Source organism: Hippocampus zosterae, chromosome 2 (assembly GCF_025434085.1).
Source record: "Hippocampus zosterae strain Florida chromosome 2, ASM2543408v3, whole genome shotgun sequence".
Classification (NCBI taxonomy): Eukaryota; Metazoa; Chordata; class Actinopteri; order Syngnathiformes; family Syngnathidae; genus Hippocampus; species Hippocampus zosterae.
Genome location: NC_067452.1, coordinates 24,256,726 through 24,275,813, shown reverse-complemented (window position 1 = coordinate 24,275,813; position 19,088 = coordinate 24,256,726). Strand labels below are relative to the sequence as shown.

Here is a 19,088-nt window from a genome sequence, read left to right as displayed (position 1 = left end):
CGCTTTTTATAGAAGGATGGAGCGTATCATTGCATGATTCTCCTCATTTGTGTGTCTTTTAATGCTAATGGTCTGCACAGTGAATGCCACTCAAAGGTTACTCATCGCGTTAATGAGGTGTCTCGGGTGACAACACATGGCGGCGATAACTTTGAAAAGGCGCACTTGGGTGAGCCCAATCGCTCCCCCGCTGCCAGGCAACAAGGATGAGGAGAAAGTCATTTCAAAGTGTAAGGGCAAACGCCGTGTTTGCTAAATACACTACCAAGCAGGTTACTGTCTCAAGTTAGTCATATTGCAATTAACCTTATGCCACACCGCATAATTTCTCGCAGTTTCTCGAGTTCGTAGCAGGGAACGCATTTCGAGCCCTTGAAGAAGTTCACTTGATTTGACTATGAATCTGAACTCCTGAACTTTGGTTGCGGTTGAGTTCTTGATGACCATTTGTACACTCCTGAATAGCAATTGATTTTTGTTGACGTTGTGTTCTTGATGCGCCCGATTTGGCACCCCCACAAGGAGAGTGGCAGCTGGATGTCTCTGTGTGTCCTGCCGCTCAATAATCTTGCACTCCACCAAGACTGCCATCACTCAGCTCCCTCCCTGTTTGAAACTTTGCAACCGCTTCATCTGCTCTAAATTTAAATTCAAGCATTTGGACACACTGACTTAGCATCAGCATCCATCTCTTGATGTGTGTGTTTGCTTTCAAATTCACCCCCTGAACTTTTTAGCCTGTAATGCGTCTGCACTGATATTTTGTCCCTGTTGGCCCGCAGTAGTGAAGAAGATTGGTCAGAGCTGAATACTATTCAGTAGCATTGCTCCTTTTTCATTTTGACTCACCTCGGAAGTGAATAGCTTCTTGGAAACGTAAAAAATAAAAATAGTCATCGGTACTGAGTCATCAGAGAGGTCAGAGCAAAAACGACAACATGAGGGTGTCTCAGGTATGTGACGCGCATTTCCTTCAACCTTATTTTTTAGTTTCTCTTGACAGAGTGCCATGCCATTCTCCCTTGCTCAAGCACAGGGGTGTAATTGAGGCGGAGAGATGGCACAGGAGATGAAGACTGGAGCTGCATAATAAGCAGGATTCTGCTACCTTAAAAAAAGGGGGTAGGCAGGAAAATACGACCTGGTCTCGGGTCCGCCTTCGTCTCCACTGCACTTTTCAGAGATGCTTCAAGGCGATGACCAGCAGTGAGTATACAGTAACGGCAAAGCCAGTTCGACCTGTCGCTGCTATAAACGTGGTCGCCTGCCTGCTAAACGTGACTGATGTCCTCTCCTCTGGGTGGCAGTCAGAACAGCGCTCATGAAGCGGCACTTCCAATTTCGCCTCGCGTAGCTGCAAAGCGGCATGAATAATGGCTTTCATTTCCCATCGTTATGCGCAAAGAGAGCCATTGCTACGTGTTTACTGTGAGTATGTAGCCAGCGCGGATTGAAAGGACTGCATTTCTCTAAAGTCAACAGAATCATTTTCCCATATGGAGATCACAAACACTCCATCAACCGGCCTTTCTGCGGCACACATGGCAGTGGCTGTAGTTTTCGGCATTTACAGATTGGAATGTGCACGTATGTAGTTGTATCATGTTGCCACCAAGGAAAGACGATAAATGCCATTTAAATTGAACCATTGAGAAGACTGTAACACATTTTTGTTGCCACGGGTCTACTAATATCTCTGTCTAATACCTTTTTATTTTTAACAGCATGAAAATGTGTCCCAGGTGTCTAGCCCTGCATTGTGATTCTGTGAATGAAATAACACAATGAAAATCGTTGGCTAAAGTGCGACTACCTGACTACACACACACACACACACACACACACACACACACACACACACACACACACACACACACACACACACACACACAGGTGCACACACAGGTGCACACACACACACACACACACACACACACACACACACACAGGTGCACACACAGGTGCACACACAGGCGCTTGCACTCACTCACACACATACACACACACACACACAGGCGCTTGCACTCATACACACACGGATTCAAAGACACATCTTTCCACCGGTGAACTATGGCTTCTGCCACTTTATTTTCCTAGGCATGTCTTAAATTTCCCCAGAGACGAGATTCAAAATAACAGTGGCCCAAAGTCAGGCTGCGGGCCAAGCCAGACAAACAGTGGTTAGTCTGTTAATAGCAGAGGAAATGCCAGGCCGAGGCTGATATAAAAGTGAAAGGGCACGTCGAGGAAATACTAATCAGTGTTTCAGCTAATCTCTGGCGAGGCTGCTGTTGTTGTTGTGGATGCCACTGGCTCATGTGACGTTTCATCCGCGTGACTTTGGTTCCATGTGTGCACATTGACAGGCAGGCGGCGCTCTTGCCAAGTGATCTTAACCTCACAGACTTTGGCCGTAGCGCTCCCATTGACATCTCATGTAACCTCGGGTTTGGGGATGCACCTTCCTGCATAAATTAAATCAAAGCTTCATGATACCACAGTCAGATGAACATGCAGAGAGCCGTTTTTGTCCGAATCGCGCGCTGCTTTCTCCTCCCATTCAAATCCTAATTATATTTTCGCTCTGGATAACGCGCCTGCAGCTAAATCCAGGCTCTTTCTTTCTTTCCCTTCCCTACATTTGGTCTTCAGCTTTCTCTGACGTTAATGGCTTCTTCTCCTGTTCCTGCAGCAAGCTAACCCTGATAAAATCCAGGCCACCTTTCCATATGGGGAGGATTTGTAACAGTGATCCCAAGTTTGTTTGGACTCAAAAACACAGCAAGCTTTTATTCCCTCGCCCAAAGTCCAAACAGAAGTAAAACAGCATGCGTGGCTGCGCTGCTAACGAGAGAGCCCTTTTTTTTTTTTTTTTACCCCAACGATGTTCTTACTCTCTCCTGTTACAAAGCTTCATTCCTTCCACTCTGTTAGATGGCGGCTTGTTACTGCATGTCATTAAAGTGATCTCTCATTCGCACTGAGTGAAATAGTGAAACACAGCCTGGCATGATTGCAATTCAGACCGACGAGGCAACCTTGGTTACACTCAGCGGGTGTAATCAGGAAAAGCTCATCAGGTTGGCCACACGGCATCATCCTGCCGCTATGTCATCGGGAACTCTCGAGCTGATTTTAAGGTGAGGTGACTCGCTGGGATCGTGGCGTCGTCCAGCTCTCCCGCAGTCAGCGTGTCACTGAAGCCTCTTGCCAGCAAACACAGAGCCCTGACCTGCACAGTCACCGGCACTAAACCTCAAAATAAATAAACCATGGGCAGAGCAATGCAGACCACTTGAGCTATTTTCAGCATCACTCGCTCCAAAATGCCTTTAAAAAAAAAGAAGCACCCCCACCCCACACCAGATTGGGCAGAGCAGCATTGCTATCTAGAAACCAGCTGGAGTCATGTAGAAGCTGCATGGCTGATCATCTTTTAACAACATGGAATGATGTCCCGGACCTTCAAGTTGAGTTGACATTTGAGCTCATTTGTGTGTCGAACAGTAGCCAGCGGTGGTCCCTCATTTTCCGGTTCACTAAGCAACTGTAAAAATTTACAACTAACTTCATGTATGGTTTCTATAACTGGATGAGCTCGTGAATTTTGGGGTTCTTGCAATGGCATGGTTTGGGTTGGTCGATAGAAGCCGCTGTCGGGTCGTTGTTGCTGTTTGTTTGGTACTCATCGGTCATGTTTGCCTGCCATGTCCCTGTCATATTTATGTTATTGATAGTTTTTTTCCTTCAGCCATGGTTTTGTTTTTCAAAACTTTGTTTGTTTCTGATTTAGTTTTCTCTGTGTTTTAATACAATTCTTCAAGTACACCCTGCTCCTCCCTCTTGCCTGCTTTCCGGGGTCCACTACCACCTCGCAAACGTGACAACAAGGGTTCATGTTGACATAGTCAAATTGCTCAACAAGAACTAGGAGGCCTGAGATCCTAAATTTTGTTTTGTTAGAAGGTCTAGTCCCCTCTTCCTCAACTGGCGGACCGTGATCCACGACCAGACCGCCGACCTCCTCTGTCCGGACCTCCTCTTTCCAGACCCTCGGCAAATTGTATAAAATAATAAATTATAAAGTGATTTTTACATTATACATTTTATATTTTGGGACTATAATCTGCGCATTACCCCGATCGCTTGTTAAAATTATCAGTGTTATTATTTGGCGATAACGATGCGCTGATTGGCTCCTCTGAACTTAAGGTGTGCCCATACAAAAGCGTCACACATTCAAAATGGATGATTGTGTCAGGAAACAAACTATTGCATAATGGCAGCAAAGGCCGATTCACACTTTACACTTGGAAATCTTGTCAGGTGACACAGGGTTTGACTTTCCCCTTTGAATATTGTTTGAAAACAAATAATTTGTGAGAAAAAGAATGTTACTGCTGTCACAAGTCACTTCCAAAGACTCAATGGACGAAGGCCCAAATCTTGAGCAGTCCAGTTACTTCACAAAGGCAGTCACTCCAATCTCCATGCCATCTCGTCTCCTGACATTCATCTCACTGTTTCACGTCTTTTAACTTTACACTGACAGCACACCAAAAACACTTGAAGACGGGTATTTATTTAATTAACAGGCACAAAGAAATCAATGAAACCTTGACTGATTTGCTGTTTTAAAATACGCTCGGTGAAGTCAAATTTAAACCTCTGCGGCGTTTAATAGTCCCGCTGCTGACGGACGACTTTTGCGCATAAGATGAGTTTCCTTTATGAGCCCCGAGTAAACTCTTCACCTGCTGATTTAGGAAATGAGATTGCTTCAGCCGATGATGACTCTTTCTTGGTGGTCAGCATAAATAGTTCAGCAGGCGGCCAAATATGACTTTAATCCGCCAAATGCGTTTGTTTGTTTAATCACCAAAGAGCACGCTGGGAACATTTACTAGGCCGTTTGAAAGATTGCTCCCTCATATCTTTTTTAAGAGTAAAGTTACTTATGGTGTAGTGGTAAATCGGTGGGATTTCGGTGCAGGGAGAGTCGTGTGTCTCTGGGACTGGCTTTGGAAATGTCTAAGGTTTCGTCCGCCGGGAAGGGCTCCGTCTCCCCACGACACTGAACAGGCTAAGCGGTCCCGAAAAAGGACAGACGGACGGATGAATTAATTCAGAATAATTTTTCTAGTGTGCAAAGCCCTTAACTCCTAATTGAAAAAGGGGATGTCGCAATAGCGCCGAGAACAAAGAGAAGGGCATGGGAGAGAGTGAGGGAGAGAGAAGGGAGGAAAGAGCCTGACATGAAAACATAATGAGGATTGTCATGCCCATGGGGGCTGACGTGAGGGATTCGGTGCACAGGGCTTTAGCCCAAGTAGGAATGCAGAACACGACTGAAGATGGGAGAGGGCACGAGGGGACAGAATGAGGATTAAAAAAAAAAAAAGAACGTCCGAGGTGTGCTAGCATGTTCAGGGGCCGGGAAACGCAGCTGTGCTGACCCGCAAGCTGCCGGGCAGTGCTGCTGGTGGGCTGCACGCCAACTGTCCCTTCAAGCCATCAAATCTTGAGGAAATAAAAGCCTGTGTGTTATGGTAGCGCCCCCACGCTCTCCAAGGACTGCGGTTCATTTCAGGCTCCAAGCAATGGCAGAAATGGCCGGAAAATGCTTGAAGATGATTCCGACTGGGGCCAAACACTTGGAGCTTGAGAGCACTCAAACTGAAAGCCAGACTTGTGCGACACGCCGAGTGTGTACAAAACCATCACGGCGCTGAAATGAAAGCTTTGGTTTGATTTCACCCGCAAAGAATGCATTTTTCATCGCGGCTGACTATTTTGCGGCAAACAGCATTTGGCCTTTGTGGCAAAGCTCCATTGGATTCACCTCATGCCGGAGCAGCTCAAGAATCTAATAGGAAAACAGCAACCTGTCTTGTAGCATACACTACTGACATTATTAATGAAAGCAATTCCAGCAGAATCACAATTGCAAAAATAAACTGGAAAGATGGTCTGTATAAATATAAACGGAGCCAGTGGGGAGCAACCACTTTTCAAAAGCGACAGCTTCAGAATTATGCTGCGAGTACACTGGCAATTTAAAAAAAATGAGGATGCCAGTAATGTCTCTGTCAATGCAAAAGATCTTCTTAATGATTAAAAAAAAGAAACATCATTGTTCATTTCTTTGGCAAGAAAAACAAGTCGATTTCATCAACTTAATAGCAAAATATGCAGATGAAAACCACAAACGATCGCTTGCTTTGAAGAACTACAGGCATTTTTCCTGGGCTAATTTCAATCCTCAGCTCAAGTAACTTAGTGTTTATTCACATTTTTAAAAAATGGATTTGGGGCTGGCAGTACAAACAAAAGCAAAAGTTGACAGACTATCGACTTGGAGTTGAGATTGACATTTTATCCAAAATCAGGCAGCTCATCCATTTTGTACAGTAGTAAACAACTAATTGAACTGTGCCATCACCAAGCGTGAACTGCAGCCATGCTGCTTCATGTCAGTCAGCTGGGTGGGGGACAGAAATTGAAACTTGGACTACATACTGTACTTGACTTGGGTTCTGCCTTCAAAGTGGAAGCGCTGACTTGAATTAACATGCAAGTCGACCACCTATCTCGGACTCAGCATTCTTGCCCCCCGCCCCACCCCACCCCCCTCCTTTTGATCTATGCACAACGAAAGGTCTGTTGGGATACTCCTCTTTCTTCATTCACCAAGCACTACGCAAACACAACAATGAACAGATTACCAATGCATTGCATCAAAGGCGTCTTGACAGGGAGCACATGCTCGAGAACTCTGCGCAGATTTAGGCAACAAAGGGAGTTGGAATGAAATTAAAGCCCCAAACGGCTCCAGGGAGAAGCACCTCTCCTCTCCCTCTGCGCCGCGGACAGATGGAATTTTCTGCAGAGCAGCGCTCTCTTCAAAGACCACTCGAATGGCTTTATCACACGAGCCAGGCTGCTCGTGTATGTGCATGTTTTTCACATGAATTATGAATTTGACTCAAATGAAAAGAAAAGGTTAATGAGCCTTCATGTTTCAAGACTTGTGACCAGTCAGCCAGAGCACAAAGGCAGGAGAAAACGCAGCAGTGCCACAGCTGCAACCTTGCACCTGCTGTCTGGATCAAATTCATAGTTTCATCACTGCTTTTGAGTAGAGCGGTATTCACCTTTTGCGTGTTACATCACAGTCTTCGTAGGAACACCCCCTCCGCCTTAATACGGGGTGCAAAAGAACTATTTGCATCCGCTGAAACCGTTGAAACTCCAGGAAAGCAAGCAAGCACATAGTCCTGCATTTATCGATATAGGCGAAATGGTCAAATCTTGCCGTGCGATCGGATGTACTAATAGACAAGGGTGTAAATCAAAATTAACTTTTTATAACGTACATGCTGATGAAGATTAAAGATGGCGATGGATAACAGCGAACAACCGAAAGGACTGGCAGCCCTCAAAGTATTCGAGGGTTTGCACCGATCAGTTTTTTACACGGTTCCTCTGTCATTATTCATATATTTCACTCATAAATCGTTAAAAAAAAAAAGCATGTTGCCGGGCGCGAACATAGGACAGAATGTTTAAAAATGAAATTCCATTAAAAATAAATATATAAATAAATCAGTTAGCATCATAAGCAAGTTTTACACAGAAGGTATCATGTCCTCCTCGAGTGTGAGCATAGCATCTCATCCCAGGGACCCAGCCAGTGACAAAAAAAAAATGAATGTGTCCAGACTGTTATAAGCTTTTAAATCAGCTCCAGTGTAAGGTGATACGGCATTGATAACATAATGATAAAGGTCGTGCGTTGTGAATTCCGGCAAAGTGAGCCATTTGATTAAAAGAGTGACCACAGCAGGACGCAGTTGAAGTGGTAAATGTCATAGGAAGATGGGCAAAAATATCCTACCCAGTCACTAAATCGCTCTGTTTTCCATCCACTTCGATTCGGCAATCATTAACTTTTGCGGTTCCTCATGGTGCACTCATGTGATCACATGATGTAGCTGCTAAGGGGTCAATACAATGTTGACAGTGGCCAATGCCCTAATGCAGAGTCACCACTGGTCCCAAGTGCACATTTAAAAAACTATGGTTAAGTTGCATCATTATGGGTACCTGGTGTTTAAAAAAAATAAATTAATAAAACAAAAACAAACCGTGCCTAATGAAGCGGGCCCTCCCATGTAAATCCGCTTCAATTCCAAGCAGCGACTCTCAGTTCCAAATACACTTTTGCACTCCGCGCCGACGCTCCTCTGTCCTCATCCTTAACTTCAGCAGCCATCCATCCAGCAGCACCAACGCAGACTGTCCAACAGCACCGACATCTCCACTGAACAAAATGGGGCAAAAAACACAAGCGCCCGGCGCTGTCCAGCACCGACAGTCAAATGGTGCCGACATTCCTGCCAATCAAAATCAGTGCTGGTACAAGCGTGCTGCAGAGAAGGTGCAACCACCAAGCACAGATTCTTCTCCTTTGACAAATGCCGTGGCCAAAAATCACTGAAAACAGTCCACATCAGTTCCACACGACGAAACAACAAACACCATGTGACAAAGCAAAAGACAAGAACAACAAAAAACATTAAAAAAAGCAAGGCTCTTGAAGATTACTTGCCAACGAATGCCTACTCGGGCGCCATCTTGGAAAAAAAATGGCATTAACGATGGCATGAACCACACATGTCCGTGGAGGTCAGAAGCCTATGACTCTTTTCAATTCACTAATATGCACCAAAAAACATCTTTTAAAAAGCTAGTCTAAATTGCAGTCTACCTTTGATCAACAAATTGCCAGATGTGCTGGGGGTGTGCAGTTAAATAGACTGGAACGCCTAGCGAGGCGTAGCGTCATCTACCAAATTCACAAACATCCAAACTAGATTTGCCTTGGCATGAAAATGAAAATGCTCATGTTTATATGCGGAGTTCAGTCCAACTTCTCGGGACATGCCAGCTCTGTCTGCCAGATCGCCCAGTGAGGCACAGCAACATCCCAAATATGGTAAAGTCGACTTGCCATGGCACAAAGCCAGTTTGTATGCCAAGCACATGGGGACTGTCTACGAAAATATGCCCCTATAACTTTACATGAGAAATATTCAAAAAACATTCTCATACCTAACAGCTTTTTTGCTTTTCAAATATCGTATGGCCATAAGTAGTTTTTGAGTCGTGCTCGTAGCAAATAAAGTAACAAACAAACAGTCTATAACCAAATGGTGAAACATCATTCCCCAGGTGTATCAATGGTATAATTAGGAGGGGAGAAAAAAAAACTTGCAAAGAAAATTCATGAATTATTGAAACACCAATTAAAAGCCACCAATTTCACCCTTGACTTCATTTCTGAAGTGAATGTTCATCCACTCACTCAAACACTTCCGTGATCAGTCCAAGAGGAGATGTTGTGTGTCTTCCTTCCAAAACAACAAACATCTGTCAAGCTTGAGCTCAGTGGCTCGACCACCTTTTTCCACCCTCACAGATGCCGGACTTTCACAAAGACTGTTCAGACAAACAAACAAACAAAAAAATGTTTGTTTATTTTGAGCGATCTCTAAATAATGTGCAAAAAGCAGGGTAGCTTTGCTTTTCCGGCTGCTATTGTTGCCATTTTGTCTTGAAGTTTCACTCTGGCATTGGCAGTTCTCTCTTCAGTCACGTGCGCAGTGTACTCGTCTACTCTCCACAACTGCTTAATTATACAGAACTCCACTATGAAGCAGAGGAGCCAAACATAGAAAAGATGAAAAACACAGGTGTAAACATTTGCAGAAGACCGTCGGGGGCCAAGTGAACTCAGCAGCAAAAAGGCAACATCGGATCAACAAGACTTACAAGTACTCTGAATGTTATCTTCCCGCAAATGTACTTTGGTAAATGTATTTGTTGTAGCCGTTACAAAGTGTAGCAGAATCATTGCAAACATCAACGCACTTGCCGTGAAAGAAGCGGGATCTTCACTCAACACAAAGGTCAGGCGGCCAACATCGAATCCGACTACAGTATTTCTAGATCGATGCCATCAATCCAACTTTCATGCCTCGCAGGCTGTAGGATTTCTATTATTCAAATCTGTTTTAATTGAAAGAAATAAAAATGATACTTCAATAGTACTGTGGTTGCATCTTGATTAAAATGTGTTTTTAGTATGTCGTTTGATCAATGGCAAGGATAAAAAGGGAAAGGGACTTTAATTATGTGTAACTGAAAATAAAGTACTTTTTTTTTCAGGGTCCACTCCGGAATGCTCACCATTTGGATGTGTACACTGAACAAAAGATTTTGGTTGAATTTTATTTCATCAAATGGTTGCATCCATCCATCCAGGCTCCAGCACGATCCAGGAGATGAAAGGATGGATGGAAATAGTTGAATGCATTTTTTTAACTTAACTGCTCTAAATTGTGAGATGCCTAACTGATTTTCATTGCTTCCGTCGCAGTAAAAAGAACGTTTTTTTTTTCACTCTCAGAAGCAACCAAGAAGATCATCACAATTGGGGGTTTCATCATGTCCAAACGTACCACTTTGAAGTCGTCAGCTCTGCACTCGCTGCCGTGGAAGTGGCAAGAGAGCAGCATGTCGTGGATGTCGTGGCCGGTACGGTCGTAGAATTCTAGCATGTTGAAAGGTCGCGGTTTGAAGTTATGGAAGTCAGATTTGACCTTCAGACTCTCCAAAACGCTCTCCTCCACAAGATGCACATCTCGGATCTCGTACCTAGAAGAGACACGCATTTAGAGATGCAAATCTGAATGATGCCATTTAGCCTGCTCAGACATCAGCCACGTAAATTCAGCCAAGGTAGCAGTAAGGAATAAGAAAAAGGCAGCCTTTTATTCAAGTACTGCAATTTCCTCTGGTTAGAAATTTATTTTCTTTTGTACACTTCATATTGTTTTCTTGCTCCCCATGCAGTTGTCGAGCAGCTCAAGAAAAAAAAAACATTGCTGGAAATTTGCCAAGCTCATTTCTTCTACAATATTAATTGAAAGTTTCGGGTTTTTTTTCATTCTTTGAACATTTCCTGAATTGTTTATTCATATTTAAGTCATCAACATTATGAAGAATATTATTATTATTATTATTATTATTATTATTATTATCATTATAATCCGAACAGAACATTTTATAATTTAGATCCTTCAAAGTAGGCATCTTTTGCCCTGGTAATGGCTTTGCACATCTTGGTGGTTCCTCAACCAGCTTTATGATGTGGATGTAATGCCTTATCACCTGGAATCATCTGGAATGACTTTCACTTCACAGAGTTCAAGCTTAAACTTCTTGAACTTGTCGTGTGTTTGAGACTTTGTGAATTTGAAGGTGTTTCCAAACTTTTGACTGGAACTGTGCATTTAAGTTCTTGGTGACTTGATAAAAAAGATCCCGAAATTGAGTTTGGTCATGCGGATGGTATATGAGAAGACAAAAGTCAGAGAAAAATCAGCCACACATGCACAATACACAGTAGCACATTGCATTGATGTCAGACCTACTGTGATATGGCAAAAAAAATAAACGAAAAACAAATTAAAATTAAGATTAAGATATCCTTTAAATATGGACATTTTCTGTTTTCTCAGACTACTCCCCATTTTACAACCTGATATTTTCAAAGCAATTGCTGCTTTTTGTTGCTCTCCAATGATGGATGCAATGTGAAGTACAGTGATCCCTTGCTATTTCGTGGTTCGTTTATCGCGGATTCGGTGCATCGCGTTTTTCTTTCAAACATATTCATAAAATATATATTTTTTAAATCATATACATGGAGTACATATGTTGATCTGTGTGACTCGCTGTTATTTTGTAGATTCTCACAGACTGTTTGCGGACTTAAATATTTATTGATTTATTTATTTATTTTACCTGTATATGTTAATTGGTCGCTACTTTGCAGATTTTCGTTTATCGCGGGTGGTTTTGGTCCCCATTAACCGCGATAAACGAGGGATTACTGTACTTCACAGTGTTTTAGGCTTTTTTTTTCCTGTTCACCTACACTGAAAAAAGGCAACATGGATGTCGGACTTTGATATATTTTGGAACTAATCACAATAAGTCACACATATCACAGTATTGATTCAAGAATTTGGCATTCAGTGGAATGTCTTTGATATTTGTCTTGTGCAAGGCAGCGGGCGTCATTGTCCCGTGTTAAATGCCAGCTCGTAAGTGAGCGAGGGAGCCAAATATCCCACATCACTCTTGGCATTATGCTTAGCCTCAGGAAGTTTCCTTTCATCAAATGGAGCTCATAAATTTCCGACTGCGCCGCCATGTATCCAAGGGCAGTCGAATAGCTGCAAATGCATCAGCCGCAGACCTTCACTCTTGTCCAAACGTGACATTCTGACGGACTTGCCAAAGAGCAGATGACTTTGATTGCATCTGCTTTTGAGTTGTCTCAATTAGCGGGATAATGAGCTCGCATCAGCTTTGCTTTTTAGCCCCGACAAATGTTTTATCCTACCAGGAAATGTGTGATGGCGAACCACGTCCAGATCTTCAAAGATTGCCGATAGAAGTTTAATGCGCAGCTACCACACTGTGAACATCTCCGCTGCGACAGCTCATTAGTGGCTGACGTCACCTGATGCTCCGAGCTACATCTCTTGCTAATGTATTTCACCTTCATCAGTGAAAACCGGTGGTGGCTCACTTTACGTTTACATGGAATTTAATGTTGTGCTGTACACCAAAAGGACATAAGGCCATTATGCTGAAAAAGGAAGAAAAGATAAGCATTCAGAAAAAATACCCAGAGCTTCAACATCATCCGCTATTCTGGGAAGACACTCTTGGATCTGCTGAAGCAGAAGACCATTGTGAGGTCAAGAGGTCACCGAGGTTTCTCTTTTTTTCAGATCAGTCCGAATTGTTCTATTGGCTACGCCCAATGTTTGCGCAATCGCTTTGATTGATTTTTCCCTCTTCTTGCAGCTTCTATATGGTTTGATTATCTCCCACAAACTACTCCTCTGGTCTTGATGTTTGCTGAACAGGTGAAATACAAAGCCAAAAACAAGCACTGTCTAATATTTAGGGAATCAATCGAAAAGCAATATCCGAGCAACGAGGATTGATCAACGCACATTGGAAAGTCATTATTTATACATTATAAGTCTTCTTCAGCTCAGTCGCTTCAAAAGTGTATGATGCGGTGGGTCAAGCGTCACCATCGTGGGACCATATGAGTAGTCCGTGGATCATTGTGATTTTCTAGGAAAGTTGTCTATGTGATCATATGACAGTGTAAATAATGGTAGATATTTATAGAAGGGAAGTTGTGCATATTGGGCTTTAACTTTTTCCTAATTGTTGTGAGAAGGCATAAAGGTGATCGGCGTATTCACATTAACGCCATCCATCCATCCATTTTCTGATCCGCTTATTCTCGCGAGCATGCTGGAGTCGATCCTATCCGTCTTCGGGCGGTAGGCGGGGTACGCCCTGAAATAGTTGCCAGCCAATTGCTGGGCACACAGAGACAGAAGACCATTCGTATCCACAGTCACACCAAGGGACAATTTAGAGTTTAGAGTTAACCTACCATGCATGTTTTTGGAATGTGGGATGAAACCGGAGTACCCGGAGAAAACCCATGCAGCCATGGGAAAAACATGCAAACTGCACACAGAAAGGCCATGACCAGGAATCGAACCCATGACCTCTGTACTGTGAGGTGGATGTGCGAACCAGTTGAAAATTGTGCCGCTTTATAATAATAATAATAATTAATAATAATAGTAGTTATTGTTGTCCATCCATACATTTTCCGAAGCGCTTAATCCTCTCTAGAGTCGCGGGGGGTGCTGGAGGCTATCCCAGCCGTCTTCGGGCAGTAGGCGGGGGATACCCTGAATCGGTTGCCAGCCAATAGTTATTGTTGTTATTATTATTATTGCTGTTGTTGTTATCCATCCATCCAGTTTCAATACCATTTATCCTGAACAGGGTCGCAGGCGAGTGCTGGAGACCAGCTAACTTCAGTTGAAAGGCAGATTGCACCCTGTAGCAGTCGCCAGTCAGTCGCAGAGCACAGATAGAGATGAACACCCATTCACACCCACTTACACTATCACTGAGTGGGAACCGATCCCACGCTGACTTCTTTTTCTTCTTCTTCTTTTTATTATTATTATTATGAACCTGATGTGGTAGAGAACCCCACCCAGCCCTAATAATAACAAAAATAACAACGCGATTAAACGTAAATTTAGCAAATTTGTCATTTTTGAAGAGCTAATCAAACTGGTAACCCTGCACACTAATCAGCAGCCTAGAAGTAGACCTTCCTTGAGAAAAGGTTGGTGACCCCTGATTCCATTTAATGTTTGTAAACAATAGGCGGTTACTTCCATGTGGCAGCAAAGTGACAATTAAAACTGTTGTGTTTGGGGTTACTTTGCCAGATACACTCACAAAAGTTCTTTTTTTGGGAGGGAAGTAACCTTAAAATGAGATTTGCATTCAAATAGCTTCAAGGGCGTGCAAAAGCAAGTGAAGTGAAGGCTACCTGTGGTTCAGCAGCGCCAGCAGCTCCCCTGCGTGATACAAGTCGTTGCGTGTCACGCGACTGAAGCGGAAGGCGTTGAGGTTGCAGAAAGTCACCGCGGGGAACGTCATGATCGGGCTGGCGACCTCGTCCAATCTGGTGACGTGCGGATACTCCAAGTAGAAATGGATTCGGTCCACGCACACGAAAATCAGCACGGCGAGGGAAGCAAAGAAGACGACGAGCCACAGGCAACGTCGGAAGCAGAAGCGTTCGTAGGTGAAAATGTGCGAGATGCCGTGCAGCGTGGACCTGTGAGCGAAAACTTCAATCGGCGGGGGATGATGGGTGTCCGTTTCCTCCCGTTCTACCTTCAGGTCCATCGTCACGGCGCGGTGCGGGTAAAACGTTCGATGCCACGCACTTCAACCTACTCGTGCGTTCATTCACCTGTGGCGCCGATCGTCCACCTGCTCAGGTGCGAACACGCTGTAAACCGCCCACGGAGTCCACTCTCCATTTCCCACGCGCGCAAGTGTGACGATTAGAAGGCTCCGCGCCCGCTCCCAACCGCCCCCTCCCCTCCCTCCAAAAAGCACCCGAGTCAATGTAAAGTTTCCGAAACGCAGCACCAAATCAGGCTGCACGTTTGCTCGTCGATCATGTGTGCAGTGGAGCGCGCGTGGTAAGTGCGCGTCAGCAGAAGAGTCGCAGAGGAAACCGACACACAAATCCTTCAAGACAATTCAGCTCATTTAAGAAGAGTTGGAGCCAAGCCTGCCTCTTTCGAGGTGCACATTTTCATGTCCGGCTTCCCTGCTCTGGACGTGCCGAGGAGTGAGATGCTCGCTTGTTGCAGTAGCTGATGAGGCGCGAGGTTTCTTGCATGTGAACACGTGCCGGGTTGCGAGTATTGCGTGCGTGTGCGCGCGTGTGTGCAGCAGCAGCACAGTTTATCTTTAAAAAATAGTCACCTGAAAAATGGACAATTGTCTTCAGGAAGACTAAACCAGTGATTCGCATCCTTTATTGAGCTAAGACATATTTTTAAGTTTGAAAAATCGCACGGCTCACCACCAAACAAAACTGTCACAAAAAGAGGATACATATGTAAATTCATAATTTTCACCATCTAATAGAAAATTATTTATTTGTTCTTTCCTTCACTATAGGTAGCTGGCATAGTTAAATGGACAAAGATGCATTATTTGGTGTAAATAAAGAATTTTCTCACCAATTAAATAAAATTTGATCATCTCCCACAGCACACCGTTCAAGTTCTCATGGCACACGAATGTGCCCCACTGGTTGGGAATCATTGATGTTTTCAGACTTTTTTAAAACATCGTTTTTCACGATTTTAATCGTTTCCTAGGTTTTGTGTATCGTTGTTCAGGGTTCCTCCCCCCTTTTTTGCTGTTTATGTTTTCAGAATATTTTTTAAAATTACATGAAATTGCTCAATCGCCCCAAAGAAAGATGGTTAAAAGAATTCAATGCAATAATAAAACTGTAATGACTCCTATTGAGTCTAGGATGAGATTTTACCCAAATTGAACGATTCAGTAAAAAACAAAGAAATTAAAAAGCAATTTTCATGGGGTTCAATATAGTGTTACCTATATTTATGAATTTCTCTTTACACGAAATTTTCAAGTTAAGAAACGGATGCAGTTAAAAGTTAAATGATCATTTTTATTCTTTATTCTTTGTTTTTAACATTATGCACAACTCTTCATCGCACAATAAATTATTGCAATGATCTAATTGTAACATGTATTTGTTACATATTTTGATGTATTTTTATGCGTTAGGAAACATTTTTGTCTGAATTTTTTTGGGGGGGGCTTCGAACGAATTAGGGCATTTACATGGAAAACGCGTCTCTACTTACAAAATCTTCTAGTTAAGATTTTTTTTCCAAAACCAATTAATTTCGTAAGTCGAGGTACCACTGTATTAAACACATTGATTTACTTTAGCTCCGTTCTTATCATGGTTGGGAACTTTGCCACAATTTATGCAAGGTAGCTGTCCATGGTGCTGTTCTTTAAACTGTTCTCCCCCGTCCCTGCAGGGGGCGCTCCCGTCACTTTGATTTGTTTTGTATCAGCTAGGCAAGCGGAAGCGAGGGGTGCACGTCACGAAGGAAGGAATCATGGCGTCACCTGGCGGAGTTGCTCGTGTCCCTCGCCTGGCTGGGAAGGCTGTCAGCTTTCTGTCGGCTGGGCACACAAAAAAAAGTGTTCTCTGGCTGGCGGGAAGACAATTCATCACGTCGACTGAGAACAGTAAGTGAACACGTTGTCAAAGTTAAAAAAATATATTAAAAAAAAACACGTCAGCTTGGAATCAGAAGCTGCTTAGAGGTCAGTAGGTGTTCATGTTTTTCTTGCTCAAACGGGACAGAGGTCGTCGGAGGCTGCTTTGAAAAGGTGTAACATGAACCCGACTTTTAGTCAATGTGTCAAACATTTCTTTTGATTGAAAATATCGTATTTGAGATCTTGGATACGGTTCCTAAATGATAAAAAGAAGTTCAAAATAAAACGAGAAAACAAATTAGTCGTTCTACAAATACAAATAAGAGATCTTGCTAATTACACTGGCCAACACTGTTTCTATTTTTTATTCACATTTTCAATATGACATTTCCCTAACAGAATAAAAAGACCAACAATGTTGCAAGTATCTTAATATACAAAATAAGAGATCATTTTACTTTCAATATTTATAGTGTGACATGTCTTTTCAGAAATGTATTTCTCTACATTTTTGAAAACCTGATATCAAACGGCTATTCACAGAAAATATAAGTCACACTTTCTTGATCAGTCTTACAAATACATCATCTAACGCAACAGATCTAACATCCATCCATCCTTTATATTTTGTGCTTATCTTCACAAGGGGTCCCGGGGCATGCTGGAGCCTATCCTAGCCGTGTTTGGCCAGTCAGCGGGGTACACTGAACTGGATGTGAGCAGGTCACACATAGGAAAGAAATCATTCACAATAACACCTAAGGACAATTTCAGGTCCTCAGTTAGCCTACCGTGCATGTTTTTGGAATGTGGGAGCAAAGCGGAGGATCCGGAGAAAACCAACCCAAGCAAGGGAAAAACATACCAACTCCACACAAGAAGGCAGGAGCTTGGATTCGAACCCTGGACGTCTGTGCTGTGAGGCGGATGTGCTGAACGTCTCATAATCTTGAGACATATAAATTATTTGGATAATTGGACCAGGTTTACGTGATCTCCAATAGTAAAACTGCGTTAGCATGTTAGTTGTCAGGCAGTCGGAGCGAAGATCCATTAAATGATTCATCTGTCGTATCGTAACCTGAACCATTATGTATGGTTCAGAGCAGGTTGATTAAACTTAAACCCGATAAGGTCCAGCTTCAATGTTTTCTATGGCCCATGAAAGCAAATAGTGTGCCTGCTTAATATTTTTTGATGCAAGGATTTACTTTGTCTTCATCTGGACAGAAAATCTTCAAAATCAGTCATATTTCTGTTTTTTGTGTCCGTGTTGGATTTAACATCAAATACCAAAACAGTCAGTCACTTTTTCATTCTTTTTCAAATTCAATCACCTTAACCGTTGTGGTCCGTTTGTGTGCAGGTCTACAGTTCCGCCTTGACGAGAGGACTGCTCACAGCAGTCTGGACCTCTTCAAGAAAGACACAGGCGTCATTTACCGCATGCTGGGTCTCGACCCCAGCCACGTGCAAGACAACCCCGAGCGTTTCCGAGACTGGGCGGTGGTGTTTGCCGACGAGAAGATCACGGGCGGTCGCCACTACTGGGAGGTGACGGTCAAGAAGTCCCAGGAGTTTCGAGTGGGCGTGGCCGAAGCGCTGATGTCCCGCGACGACTGCGTGGGCACCAGTGCCTCCTCGTGGGTGTTTGGGTACGCTCAGCGCAAGTGGTTCGCCATGACCAATAACAAGATGGTTCCCATCACCCTGGTGGGCAAGGCGGACCGTATGGGCATCCTTCTGGACTTCGAGGCAGGCCTTCTGGGCCTGGTTGACATTGAGAAACCAAGGATCGTTCACGCCATGAGAGGGCACTTCAAGACTCCCCTCTGTCCCGCGTTTGGACTTTGGGATGGGGAGCTTCTCACGCACTCGGGTGTGACTGAGCCAGAAGGTCTCAAGTAGTGATGGGCAAATGAAGCTTCATGAAGTACTTGTGATATGTTTGACTCTTCTCAATGGTGCCATTGGTTTAAAGATAATGGCTAGTTCGATGGAAATGTATTAAATTTCCACTGCATCCTTAAAGCATTAGAGTGCCATCTTGAGTACCGTAGTCAAAAATGACAAGTGCTTGATGAAGCTTCATTTGTCCATCACTGATCTCAATTGATAGTTGGAATTAGCATTGCAAATGGCTGTGAAATTTCTGAGGAGTTTGAGGGCGGGTGATTTCAAGGAAATTTTATTGTCAGCAGATCAGTCAATCCATCAAACCTTATTTACAGAGCGCTTTACAGACATAAAAATGCAACTCAAAGTGCTGTGCAGTGAAAAAATATATCACAAGTGCCTAATAAAGCTTCCTTGGTCTATCATAA

General features: G+C 43.4%; 2 protein-coding genes across 2 annotated transcripts in view; one reads left to right on the top strand and one right to left on the bottom strand.

Moving 5' to 3' along the window:
* LOC127595537 (acid-sensing ion channel 1-like) overlaps positions 1–15,723 on the bottom strand; it is a 33,160-nt gene extending 17,437 nt beyond the window's left edge. Inside the window, exons 1-2 of the mRNA XM_052057135.1 lie at positions 14,522–15,723; positions 10,524–10,719 (exon numbers count right to left, since the gene is read on the bottom strand). Coding sequence (XP_051913095.1) covers positions 10,524–10,719; positions 14,522–14,883 — 558 coding nt within the window. The 5' untranslated portion in view covers positions 14,884–15,723. The remainder of the gene's footprint in view (positions 1–10,523; positions 10,720–14,521) is intronic.
* Positions 15,724–16,622: 899 nt separating this feature from the next.
* spryd4 (SPRY domain containing 4) lies at positions 16,623–19,088 on the top strand. Its single transcript, XM_052057166.1, has 2 exons — positions 16,623–16,791; positions 18,131–19,088. The coding sequence occupies exons 1-2, from the start codon at positions 16,659–16,661 to the stop codon at positions 18,670–18,672; spliced, it is 675 nt and encodes a 224-aa protein (XP_051913126.1). The 5' UTR covers positions 16,623–16,658; the 3' UTR covers positions 18,673–19,088.